Genomic DNA, 12,413 nt, shown 5'->3' with positions numbered 1-12,413 from the left:
ACGCTACATAGCGGCTCTCGGCCTCCGCTACGCAGAAGCCGCTCGAAGCTGCAGACTATTTACTTGTTGGTGGGTGACAGACTACTACACCTAGGAGCCTTTGAATCACCCTCACCTGTGTCTCCATTGCTCCGCCTCCCCGTGCTACATAGAGGCTCCCGGCCCCTGCTTTGCGGGATGTGCGCGGGCGCGCACTGGGCCAAGGGAGGGCTCGTTTGAGCCCGTTCGAGCACGGTCAAGGATGGGGCCCCCCCTTTATATTACTAACTCAAACTACATACGAAGGTTAGCACCCGTATGCTGGAACATTAGACTGTCTTGGTTACTTTTGATTCTTTTCTGCATTCTCGCTATAATGTATGTTATGTTATGTTATGTTACGAGCATTTATTACGCGCACAGCTGCTCCAGCAAAGGAGCGTCCCGGCGCCTGACAAGGAGGCAACATAACACAACTTAAAAGAGTGGACTGATGAAAGGGAAAAAATTAAGGGGAAAAAAAAGTCTTGACAGCCCTGCGAAATGAGAACAGATCAGTAAGGGTACGTATTTCAACTAAGACAAAACGGCCTCATGCTCTAGGAGCATCACTCTGCGTGTGGGGCTCATTATGAATTTTACCTGCACATATCCACTGTTCCTCACATGGTGGACATAGGGAGAGAAAATAAGTGATGGTTGTGCACCCTCCATAGGATACAATGATCATTAATGTGACAATATCAGCAATTTACACCATCAGATCCAGTGGCAGCTCTGCTGATGTAGCCTCCCACAACTCTAAATAGAGTGGGAGAACCAAGAGTTGAGTGAGGAAGAAACACGGCCAATTTACATCAGTTCTCCCTCCATACCAAATTCTAAATGAGGGCCTGTGTCCCCAGAAATATAAATATGCATATATGTGCATATTGGGGTGTCGCTCGAAGCCGCAGACTTTTGCTGGGGCATTTACTTGTTGGTGGGTGACGGACTACTACGCCCAGGAGGCTTTGAATCACCCTCACCTGTGCCTCCATTTCTCTGCCTCTTACATAGCGGCTCGTGGCACCGCTTCACGGGTGCCGCTCGAAGCTGCAGACTTTTGCTGGGGCATTTACTTGTTGGTGGGTGACGGACTACTACGCCAAGGAGCCTTTGAATCACCCTCACCTGTGCCTTCATTGCTCTGCCTCCCTGCGCTACATAGCCTCACCTGTGCCTTCATTGCTCTGCCTCCCTGCGCTACATAGTGGCTCGGGGCCCCTGCTTCGCAGGAGCCACTCGAAGCCGCAGACTTTTGCTGGGGCATTTACTTGTTGGTGGGTAATGGACTACTACACCCAGGAGCCTTTGATTCACCCTTACCTGTGCCTCCATTGCTCCGCCTCCCCACATTACATAGTGGCTCGCGGCCCCTGCTTCGCAGGAGCCGCTCGAAGCTGCGGACTTTTGCTGGGGCATTTACTTGTTGGTGGGTGATGGACTACTACGCCCAGGAGCCTTTGAATCACCCTCACCTGTGCCTTCATTGCTCTGCCTCCCTGTGCAACATAGCGGCTCGCGGCCCCTGCTTCGCAGGAGTCACTGGAAGCCGCGGACTTTCGCTGGGGCATTTACTTGTTGGTGGGTGATGGACTACTACTACCCACAGGAGCCTTTGAATCATCCTCACCTGTGCCTCCATTGCTCCCCCTCCCCACGCTACATAGCGGCTCTCGGCCTCCGCTACGCAGAAGCTGCTCGAAGCTGCAGACTATTTACTTGTTGGTGGGTGACAGACTACTACACCTAGGAGCCTTTGAATCACCCTCACCTGTGTCTCCATTGCTCCGCCTCCCCGCGCTACATAGAGGCTCCCGGCCCCTGCTTTGCGGGATGTGCGCGGGCGCGCACTGGGCCAAGGGAGGGCCCGTTTGAGCCCGTTCGAGCACGGTCGAGGATGGGGCCCCCCCTTTATATTACTAACTCAAACTACATACGAAGGTTAGCACCCGTATGCTGGAACATTAGACTGTCTTGGTTACTTTTGTTTCTTTTCTGCATTCTCGCTATAATGTATGTTATGTTATGTTATGTTATGTTATGTTATGTTATGTTACGAGCATTTATTACGCGCACAGCTGCTCCAGCAAAGGAGCGTCCCGGCGCCTGACAAGGAGGCAACATAACACAACTTAAAAGAGTGGACTGATGAAAGGGAAAAAAATAAGGGAACAGAAAAGTCTTGACAGCCCTGCGAAATGAGAACAGATCAGTAAGGGTACGTATTTCAAATGGTTGGGCATTCCACAGAACACCAGCACGTACACGAAAGGAGCGTCCCCCAGCCCGACTACGCTTAAGCCGTGGAACTACTGCTAGTTCAAGGTCCGATGAGCATAGTGAGTGACATGGAACGTAGGGAGACAAAAGGTTCTGAAGAATCTGAGCTGGGGAACCTTTAAGGATCTTGTGGGACATGCAAAGCACTTCGAACTGGATCCTCTGCCTAATCGGCAGCCAATGAAGAGAACGCAAGGTGTTGGAGACAGAGCAGAACCTGGGTAAGCCTACGACTGCTCTGGCGGCTGCATTTTGCACGCGTTGGAGACGAGTGAGTTCAGCCTGATTTATCCCTATCTAGAGGGAGCTGGCATAATCAAGCCGAGACATCACCGTCGCCTGTACCACGAGCTGTCTAGTCGAGGCGTCAAAGAAATTAAGTGCAGGTATCATGCTGCGCAGGATGCCAAAGCAGCAGGCCGCGGTGCGTTTAGTGTGGCAGACAAAGCTAAGGGTAGGGTCTAACCACACCCCTAAGTTTTTTATCTCCGAGACCAGAGTAGGAGTGGGACCTAGCTCTGAGGGCCACCATGCATCGCCCCAGAGTTCCGCTTGTTTGCCGAAGACCATGATTTCCGTCTTTTTTGTGTTTAGTTGGAGACAGTTGGAAGTCATCCAACTGGCAACCGCCCGTAGTCCATCCTGGAATCTGGGGGCCTCCATCCCTGAATCCCTGCTGATCGTGACCGCTAGCTGAGTGTCGTCAGCGTATGACGCCATGGTCATATCCCACTGCTTGACGACCTCAGACAGCGGCCTCACATAAATATTGAACAACGTGGGACTCAGCGAGGATCCTTGCCGGACCCCAAGGGCCAGGGGATGTGATTTGGACTGATGGGGCGGAACGGCCACGCAGAAAGATTGGTCAGCATGGAAAGAGCGGAACCACTGAAGAGAGGAGCCAACCACGCCAGCTTCCTCCAGGCGCTGCAGAAGAATCCCGTGCGAGACAGTGTCAAAGGCGGCGCTCAGATCTAATAAAATAAGCGCCGCCGTTTGACCCGCATCAAGCACAGCGCGAAGATGCTCCACCATGAATAGGAGGGCAGTCTCCGTGCTGTGGCCAGCTCGGAATCCATTCTGCGTGTCATCCAGGATGTTAGTACGCGAGAGATGGTCTGTGAGGGCAATATTAACATGAGCCTCCGCGACTTTAGACGGCCAAGGAAGGAGCGATATTGGCTGATAATTCTCCGGTTTGCTGGTATCGAGAGACGGCTTCTTCAGAACGGGCATTACCACTGCCTGTTTCCACTTAAGAGGTACCAGACCAGATGTAAGCGAAATGTTGATTAAAGAACAGACTGGCAAAAGATTGGAAGATGCCAAGTCTCTAAACACCGCAGGCTTTCACGGATCTACTGGAGACCCCGACTTAACTTGATGGGCCAGTGTCTTAAAACTTTCCGGTGTAAGGCAGGGAAGGGAATCTAAAACAACCTGCCTTGAAGGGCTTTGGAACCCTTCATCAGAGGGCATGGCCGTGGGAAAGGCTCTATAGATGGTATGGACCTTTTCCAGAAAGAAAGCTGCCAGAGTTTCGCAATGTGCGTTGGACCCAATGACATCCGCAGAGGCCTTTTTAGCCACAAGTTCCTTGAGGGCTTTAAAAATGGTTTTTGATGGGTTTGTGCTGTTGCGGAATTCGAGAGCGTAGAATGCCGCCCGGGCTCTGCAGACAGCGCGATGATAAGATTTGACGGTAGCCAAATACATGGCTTTTTTACTGATGTCATAAGTTTTCCGCCATTCTCTCTCCGCGCGTCTACAAGAGCTTTTCAACGCACGCAAAGATCCATCGTACCAAGGACTAGGGTCCCGTAGTCCACAGTTGCTTGAGGTCATTGGGATAAGAGAGTCAAGGGCTCTGGTAGCCCATTCGCAAAAACGGTCGTACCCAGATTCCACATTCTCTACCGGGCCCAAAGGGTCCTCAGATAGAAGACGATGGAGGTCTTCCATTTTAATTTATTCCAACGACATCTGAGAAAAACGCGCGTCGTGGATTTAAAAGGAGACTCAGACAATGGACACTGGATCGTCACCAGAGAGTGATCCGTCTAGGCCATGGGGACAGGGGAAGCAACCCTTACCTCTGCTAGATTTGAAAAGAAGGGGTCTGGAATATGTCCACCTACATGGGTGGGATACGAGACCAATTGAAGCAGTTGAAGCGCCTCAAGATCAGACACGATACTACTCACAGCAGGCAGAGTCAAAGTGTCAAAATGGAGATTCAGGTCTCCTAAGATAGAAAAATTGGCACATCCTACGGCCAGCGAGCTGACTTATCACTGGAGTAGCTCTTTTGCAACCCCCTGCAGTAATGGCTACTGCTAAGGTAGGGAAAGGCCAGAAGTCCATACCTGGCGGGTCGATTGTGGGCACATTGGACCAATTCCTAACCAGGGCATCTTCCGTATTGGCCCATGAAATAGAAATGACTGAAAGGAGGTTATCCCTGGATCCCGTTTTCGATAAACGGTCGTCCATGGGCAGGTTGGCCCAGGCACCCTCGCCAAAGCGACAATCAACCTTAGATATTGCTTCCACAGGCAGTGCAGGCAACGGTAGCCAGCTACCACAAGTTGTCGGAGGACTGCCCAGTTCTTCTGCTAGCAAGGATGCCGCACCAGCTGCTCTATTTGTTTCTCCACAAAATCACGAGCACCCTGGATCATCAACTCTGAGATTGCAAACAAGGTCTGCAAGTAGTTCTAACAAGAATGTGGGGACTAAACACTCTGTACTGGATCCAATACCTAAAAGGAAGCCTCGGAGGAGCTCCTCTGAAAAATAGAAAAAGTGAAAATCCAAAAATGTAGTAATGTGGGGGAAAGTCCAACAATAGGAACATCAACCAGTTCCGAATTAGGTCAGCTACCTGTACAAGACATGTGTTCCTTTTTATGCCAGACTCAATTCTTTAGAAGCTAGACTTTCGCATCTTGAACTACTGTTTGCTTCCACCCGGGCTAAGGATCCTATACGGGATGTTGGTGGTATTGGAAATTCAGATAGGCCAACAAATGTAGTTTGTAACTCGTCTGCCCCCAATAATGTAGCGGTATTATCCCCCCATTGTATCATCTAATGTACCTCCACTTCAACCTAGCGAAACTGCTGTGACTAATGACGGGCAGAAGTGTGGAGAATGGGGGGAAAAGGGGCTGAGAATCAACAACTCCAGTGGAAAGCCCCATGACTTATTATGTATCGAAGAAAGTATTACCACACATAGATCTTCCTCCTGAGTCGATACCTTTCGTCGTGGTGCTTGTAGGGGTTCCAGTTTTGAGCCAGGGGAAAGTGGAGGACTATAGTGAGCGCAAGAATAAATGTATTCATTGGCTGAACTATAACAGGCCACTCCCCAATCAGGCATCAAGCAAAATCCTTTTTGCTCGAAGAGTGGACTGGGTGGGGCCTCTGGAAAAAAAACACCACGGGTGATTGCGGTGTAATTAATTTTAGGAACAGATGGGCTGTTGACATATATGCAACTGGGACCTGGCATATCCAGCAACGCAAATCCAATCCTTTCCCCTAACCCATTTTTACCCTGCTACTCTTAATATTCTTAATCGCAACGTTAATAGAAGAGGGCAGTTGCGGGGGAATTGGAATAGTCAGGGACGTAGTGTCCAGGCAGTTTATGCCAATTGGAAGCAAGAAAATACCTATATCCCTAAACAGGCCAAATTTTCAGACAGAATTTAGCGTTTTGGACCAAGTAGACTGACGGTTGCGGAGAAGCCAGGTTCTATTTCCCAATGCTGATGAACAGGGTCCACCAGAAGTCAGGGAGGGTTTTGTGACAAATAATGTTTTATCGCCCTACCTAGCTCTGAGGGGGGGGGGGAGAGTGCCCCTGAGGCTAATAGGGAAAACGAAAAGGTGGGTAGCAGGAGCAAGTATGCTGGAATACTACTAGGTGCTTCAGCTCCAGCAACTCAGGACGGTGTAAGCAGTGTTGTAGTTCCCTCGGTAGCGGGAAGGGTCTCCAATAGAGAACTATGGGAGAAGGGGTTAAATTGCAGTAGGGTTGGGAGGTGCATTGATGGCTCATTAGTTGGGGATGACAGTCGCACTATGGTACAGATGAATACTCAAGTAGGGAGGCTAATGGCAATTTTACGATTCTCTCCTGGAATTTGGCTGGGATTAAAAATAAACTATCCTGCCCAGATTGGGGCTCGTTTGTAGATAAGTGTGATGTCTGTCTAATGCAGGAGTCGTGGGCTTTGGAAGACTATCAGAGAAGAGGGTTTGCCACTTTTAGCATACTGGCCACAACGAAAGGTAGGGGTAGACCATCGGGCAGCTTAACCACCTGGGTGGGCACGCACCTGGGTGTCAAAGCAGAGCAGATACCAACAAATTCCCTGGATGTGTAATGTGTCCTCTTAACACTGCCGGATAGTATACAAATTGCCCTACTTTAGGCCAGTGCAGAGTGGGCTGGAGTCTGGAGCAATTGAACACATGAGACAGTTTATTTTGACTCTTGACCCAGCAGTCATCCTAATAATAGCGGGTGACTTTAACTGCCAGTTTGAGCCCCAAACTAACGCAAGATCAGTTGGCCTAGACGATGAGGGCCAGTTTTGGCATATCCCGGAACCCCAGATTCCACCAGTTAGAGCATGGACGCCTCTGGTCCTCCACATAAATTCTCTTACCCTCTCATCTTCCCTGAGGGCATGTAATGGGAGGACAAAATCGGACAGACCAGGCCTATCCACCTTCAATAGAGAAGGACAAAATTTGACTATTGATTATATTTTGGTCGTAGCCAGAATATGGGATAGGGTACTGGACTTTAGGATTCACCTGAGAAAGGACAGTGATCATAACACCTTAGTTATAACACTCAAACCAGGGAGATAGGGCCTGTCTAACCCTGCACTAGCGACCAAACGATTACGACATCCATTGTTGCTACATAACAGGCGGAGAGTAAAGTGGCTCCACATACAGGGCTCTCCAAGTAAACTAGCATACATTTACCAGCAGGTTGTGCCATACATAAGTGAAATGAGTGATATCAATTCAATGGATATGCAATCAGGGATGGGAGATAGGCCTTTAGAAATACACAAACAGTTGACCTCAAAATAGTTTGATGTATTTTACCCAGAAGAAAGAAAAAGGGTAAAATCTTCCCGAGCCTCCGTGGCATAATGCCATTTGTCGCAAAGCTAAAGCAGATTTGCTAAATGCTGTAAAGGCTAAAGATAAGCTAAGGATTAAGCTTTGCCGGCTTAATTACAAGCGGGTTACCCATTCAGAAAAGAAAAAATGGGAAGCTGTTCGATGGGAGGAACTCAGAATTTCCCTCAAGTCTAAGGACTTGGAATCATTCTGGGCAATAGTTAGTTCTGGGGGGAGGGAGTGTAGATTAGCGATAGAACCCAATATAGCCCCAGCAGATTGGGAAGTTCATTTTGGAGCTCTGTATGCAAATTCGGGCGAAGAAGGTATTTCACCCTCGAGTACAAGCCTCCTCCATGAGTATCTATTGGAGGGGGTTTGTGAGATCACTCCCAGCGAGGTTGAATCCGCCATTAAAAAATAAGGCTCTTGGCTTAGACAAGCTCCCTGTGGATTTACTTCGGTCCAAACCAAAAATCTGGGCACCATACCTGTGTGTTTTGTTTAATACCATCTTAAAGGGCAAGGATCCACCGGACACCTGGTGTGGCGCAGAGATAGACCCAATCCAAAAAAAGGTTGTCCTCTCTTACCGTCCAACTACAGGCCTATCAGCCTGATAGATATTACCCAAAAATTGATGGGACAGATTATTTTAGACAGAGTCCAGGGCTGGATTGCGGAAAATGAGATTTTGAGTCCTCTGCAGGCTGGCTTCAGGACGTGTACATCGACCATTGACCAGATCTTCAGACTTCAAGTCTTTTTGGAAAACGGTGAGTCTGGAGGGTGGCAGCCTCTACCTCATCTTTGTTGACCTGAAGTCTGCGTTTAATCTGGTCCCTAGGAGAAAACTGTGGAGTGTACTGTGTGATCTTGGCTTCCCACCATATCTTTTGGAAGTGCTAATGGGGCTCCATACGGAGACTTATGCAGAAGTCAGGTGCGGGAAGCATGGAGAATTGCCAGCCTGCTTCCCAGTCAAACAGGGGGTGCGCCAGGACTGTGTGCTGGCCCCCACACTATTCTGCCTATATATTAATGGGCCTATAGATCACCTTCTTGGAGTTAAGGACATCGATATCCCGAGGCTAGTATCAGGTAGGGTGACCGCGTTGATGTTCGCGGACGACACTTTGTTGTTGTCCAAGACATCAATGGGTATCTAACACATCCTGGACGGTTTCGCTGATTTTTGTGCATTGAGAGGCCTTGAGAGAAATTTAACGAAAACAAAATTTATGATCTTCAACCCGCCTAGGTTGACCCGCCCAAACCCGCTTTTGGGCGGTACTCCCCTGGAGAGAGTGAAGATTTTTGAGTATGTGGGCATTACCCTATCGGAACACCTGGAATGGGATACCCAGTTAGCAAAGGCAGCGCTAAAGTTAACCCAAGTGGCGGTGGGGATACAGAAAATGCACAGAGTGTCTCAGTTTAAGCCAGCTGCCCCTGTCATCGAAATCTATAAAGTATAGGCCAAGGCGGCCACGATGTATGGGGCGGAACTCTGGGGTCACCAAAAGCCTACAATCCTCATGAAGGTAGAGCATACATTCATGAGGAACATGTTGGGACTTCCGGTCAGTACCGCACTAGTACCCCTTCGTATGGACCTAGGGCTACTCCCTATTGAGGAAGAAGTGGCATTACATCCACTTACGTATTGGAGAATATTATGGTCAGTTCCTGAACTAGCGTCCTATGGAAACAAATTTAGGGAGGTCTGGGCTACTATGAGATGCAAGAAAACACAGTGGTTAACACATATTAAGGTAAGAAGCAGTAGGATTGGATTGCCCGAGCTCTGGGAAACACCAGATGTAGCATGCCCAGCAATAGCTAGGGTCGACATGGTTCGTCATTATAGGCATCATAACTTATTGTCTGTGCATGAGAATTCCATAGTTGGAAGATTGACAATTGAGTTTCTTAGAGTCAAAGAAGTCTATAGAAAGGAAGACTTCCTAGACTTGATTTATCATGCATTAGCGAGGAAATTATACATACAATTCAGGATGGGCAGTCTTCCTCTCATATTGTTTACTAGCAAATGGGACAGTAAAAATAACACTGAGTGACCAGCATGTAAACACAATCTTTAAAATGAAACTCACGTCTTCTTTACCTGCCCGGGCTATTGTGCTGCTCGTAAAGGTTAGGTGCTACCTATCTGTAGAAATCTAGGTTTTAGACAATGCTCCCAAGCTCTTAGAGTCCTGAAGTACGGCACCCACCCCGCTATTGTTTTTGCCGTCTCTCGTTTTTTAAACGGGATGTGGCATAAACATAGGAGTTGTGTAAAATAATCGCCTACTGTGGTGAAATTATTTTTTGTTTTATATTTCCGGCAAAAGGGAAAGTATTTAGTGGCATAACAATTGGATAGCTGGAATATTAGCACAAAACTTAACGATCATTGTCAATAACTATATTATATTTGAACTTGATTTTATGATGGGTTGAGAAATGTATAGTTTTAACTTTGTTAATAATGTATATATATGAATGTCCCTGTATTGTTTAATGTTATTTATTCATTTTATTGTCTGCATGTATATATTTTATTTAGCACTTTTATGGTCCGCTTTGACCGAAATAAAGTTATAGACTGACTGACTGGCTTATTGTATACCAGTAGCATTGCATATAGTACAGTTCATACACTACGTCACCTTTCAAAGATCCAAAACCACCTTCATCCGCCAGGGCTTAATTAGAGACCTAAAAGATACATAGGACAGTTTTCCCCTTGGAGAAAGCCCTGCCCAAACACCCCTACAGAAAGTCAGTGTGATCCTTTTTCCTTACAAACTTGGAATGGGAGTCATGCCAACTGGAAATGAAATGGTATGGAGTGGAGATTGGGAATGCGCTCAAATGTATATGTTTTTGGTGTTTTCAAACTTCCAAGGCAGACCATGCCCTTCTCCCTACTGCTTCAGTGGGACTCATAGTAGAGAAATCTGCACTCATAAAAGCATTTATGCCTGCAGGAATCCTTTCATAAATTCCTGTTAGGCATACAAAGGTCAATGTGGTCAAAAGCTTACATTTACGACAAACTATTCCTTTGTGAATGGTGGCCTCAAAATTTTTATTATGCATTTGCGATCTCATGTAGATGTTACTTAATGAAATGCCAATATGCTAACTGAGAGTTGAATATAGTACATACACTCATTTCATACAGAGCACTAAAGTCTTAAGAAAAGCTAAAAATGAAACTCTTATGTCTGGTCTGAGTGAATGTCAACTGTTATGTCAGTTTTCCTAACTCTTACAGACAGTAAGGCAGATTTACAAGGCACTTGTGCCACGTTTACGGCGCCGTTGCGTGACGCAACGGCGGCGTAAACGTGGCGCATCCCTGCGACTCATTTACAATGTAGCGCATCTAGGCAGATGTGTCACGTTGTAAAGCCCTGCGCCACATGTGGGCGTTCTGGCGCAGGGTGGGCGTTCCGGGGCAGGTGCGCCCCACAAAAGTGCCTAGGGCACAACTGAGCATTGCTGGAGTCGCGTCGCGCTTGCGACGCGACTCCAGCGATGCGCCGCCCTTACGTCATGAAATGCGTCACGCATCTGCCTACCCATGCGCCCTGATGTAAGGGTAGTTTTGCGTGACGCATTTGTTCTGGCGCATCCCTGCTGATTTGCAGAGATGCGCCGGAACTCATAAATATGCCCCAAAGTCCTCTGTTCACCACCTAAAAAGAGAATTTTACTTGCTAATTAAACTGATTACATTGAAAACAAACACTGGGAAAACGTTTTAGATAAACAATATTACTGAGAGCTGTTTTTATGTCCTTGTTCCTCAGACTGTAAATTATGGGGTTCAGCATGGGGATCACCATTGTATAAAATACTGTGGCCACACTCTTCTGATTGATGGACGTGCTTGGCCATATGTACACATAGGAAACTGTTGAATAGGCAAGTGTCACAGCTGTGAGATGTGAAGCGCAGGTTGAGAATGCCTTTTTTCTCCCTGCAGTAGATTTCATCCTCAGAACCGTGGCTATAATGTAGCCATATGAAATTAAGATAACAAGGAGAGAAAACATGAAATTGATTGCACCAAAGATAGAGAGCACCAATGTGTTGATGGTTGTGTCAGAGCATGAGAGCTCAAGCAGTGGTGGAATGTCGCAGACAAAGTGTTGGATGGTATTGGAGGCACAGAAGGACAGACGGAAGGTGATACAAGTCTCAATGAGTGAGTGTAAGAAGCCAGCTGCGTATGCACCAGTTACAAGCAGAATACAAGCCCTATTGTCCATTAAAGACGGGTACAGCAGTGGGTTGCAGATGGCAACATAGCGGTCAAGGGCCATGACAGCAAAGAGGAAGTTCACAGTGCCGCCAAGTGCACAAAAAAAATAGACCTGGAAGGCACAACCCAAGAAAGAGATGACCTTCCTTTTTGTCCAGAAATCAACTACCATCTTAGGGGTGGCTGCTGAGGAGAAGCAGATATCCAGGAAGGACAGGCTACTGATGAAGAAGTACATAGGGGTATGAAGGCTAGTGGAGAGCCAAATAGTCAGAAATATCACAGTGTTCCATAGTAGAGTCATTGAATAGATGAAAAGGAAAACCACAAACAGTGGGATTTGCAAGTGTGACTGGCTGGTGATCCCCATGAGTACAAACTCTGAAACACTGGTGAGATTCTTCCTCTCCATCTCACATCAATGATGTTCCTGGAACAGAAAAATATACATTACAGCATTGTTCTGTAGTATGTTGAACATCACCGTTTGCACAATCTATTGACTTTTTAGTTGAATCACACAAAGATGTTCTGCATAGCATCATGAGAATCCTTTAATTTAGAAAACAACAGATAGTTACAATTTTAAAGCCATTATTCCTTTACTACTAGGTACTAATTTCTGATTAGCATGAAATGAAATGAAATATTTATTGTATAAATATGTTAAAAT

The 12,413-nt window shown here is 47.1% G+C and overlaps 1 protein-coding gene across 1 annotated transcript; it reads right to left on the bottom strand.

The window, feature by feature from the left end:
- Positions 1-10,445: 10,445 nt before the first annotated feature.
- Positions 10,446-12,152, bottom strand: LOC147735074 (olfactory receptor 5F1-like). Its single transcript, XM_086952599.1, has 3 exons — positions 11,255-12,152; positions 11,026-11,063; positions 10,446-10,475 (listed from the first exon to the last, which is right to left on the bottom strand). The coding sequence occupies exons 1-3, from the start codon at positions 12,150-12,152 to the stop codon at positions 10,446-10,448; spliced, it is 966 nt and encodes a 321-aa protein (XP_086808725.1).
- Positions 12,153-12,413: the final 261 nt, after the last annotated feature.

Source organism: Lissotriton vulgaris, chromosome 1_2 (assembly GCF_964263255.1).
Source record: "Lissotriton vulgaris chromosome 1_2, aLisVul1.2, whole genome shotgun sequence".
Taxonomy (NCBI): Eukaryota; Metazoa; Chordata; class Amphibia; order Caudata; family Salamandridae; genus Lissotriton; species Lissotriton vulgaris.
The sequence above is the reverse complement of the archived record's forward strand: the minus strand, read 5'-3'. Positions and strand labels throughout refer to the sequence as shown.

Coding starts and splice junctions, on each gene's coding strand:
- LOC147735074 (XM_086952599.1), bottom strand. CDS start 12,152: ATGGAGAGGAAGAATCTCACCAGTGTTTCAGAGTTTGTACTCATGGGG. Junction 11,064..11,254: donor GGACATAAAAACAGCTCTCA/GTAATATTGTTT, acceptor CCCTTACATCAG/GGCGCATGGGTAGGCAGATG. Junction 10,476..11,025: donor TGCGTGACGCATTTCATGAC/GTAAGGGCGGCG, acceptor TATGCCTAACAG/GAATTTATGAAAGGATTCCT.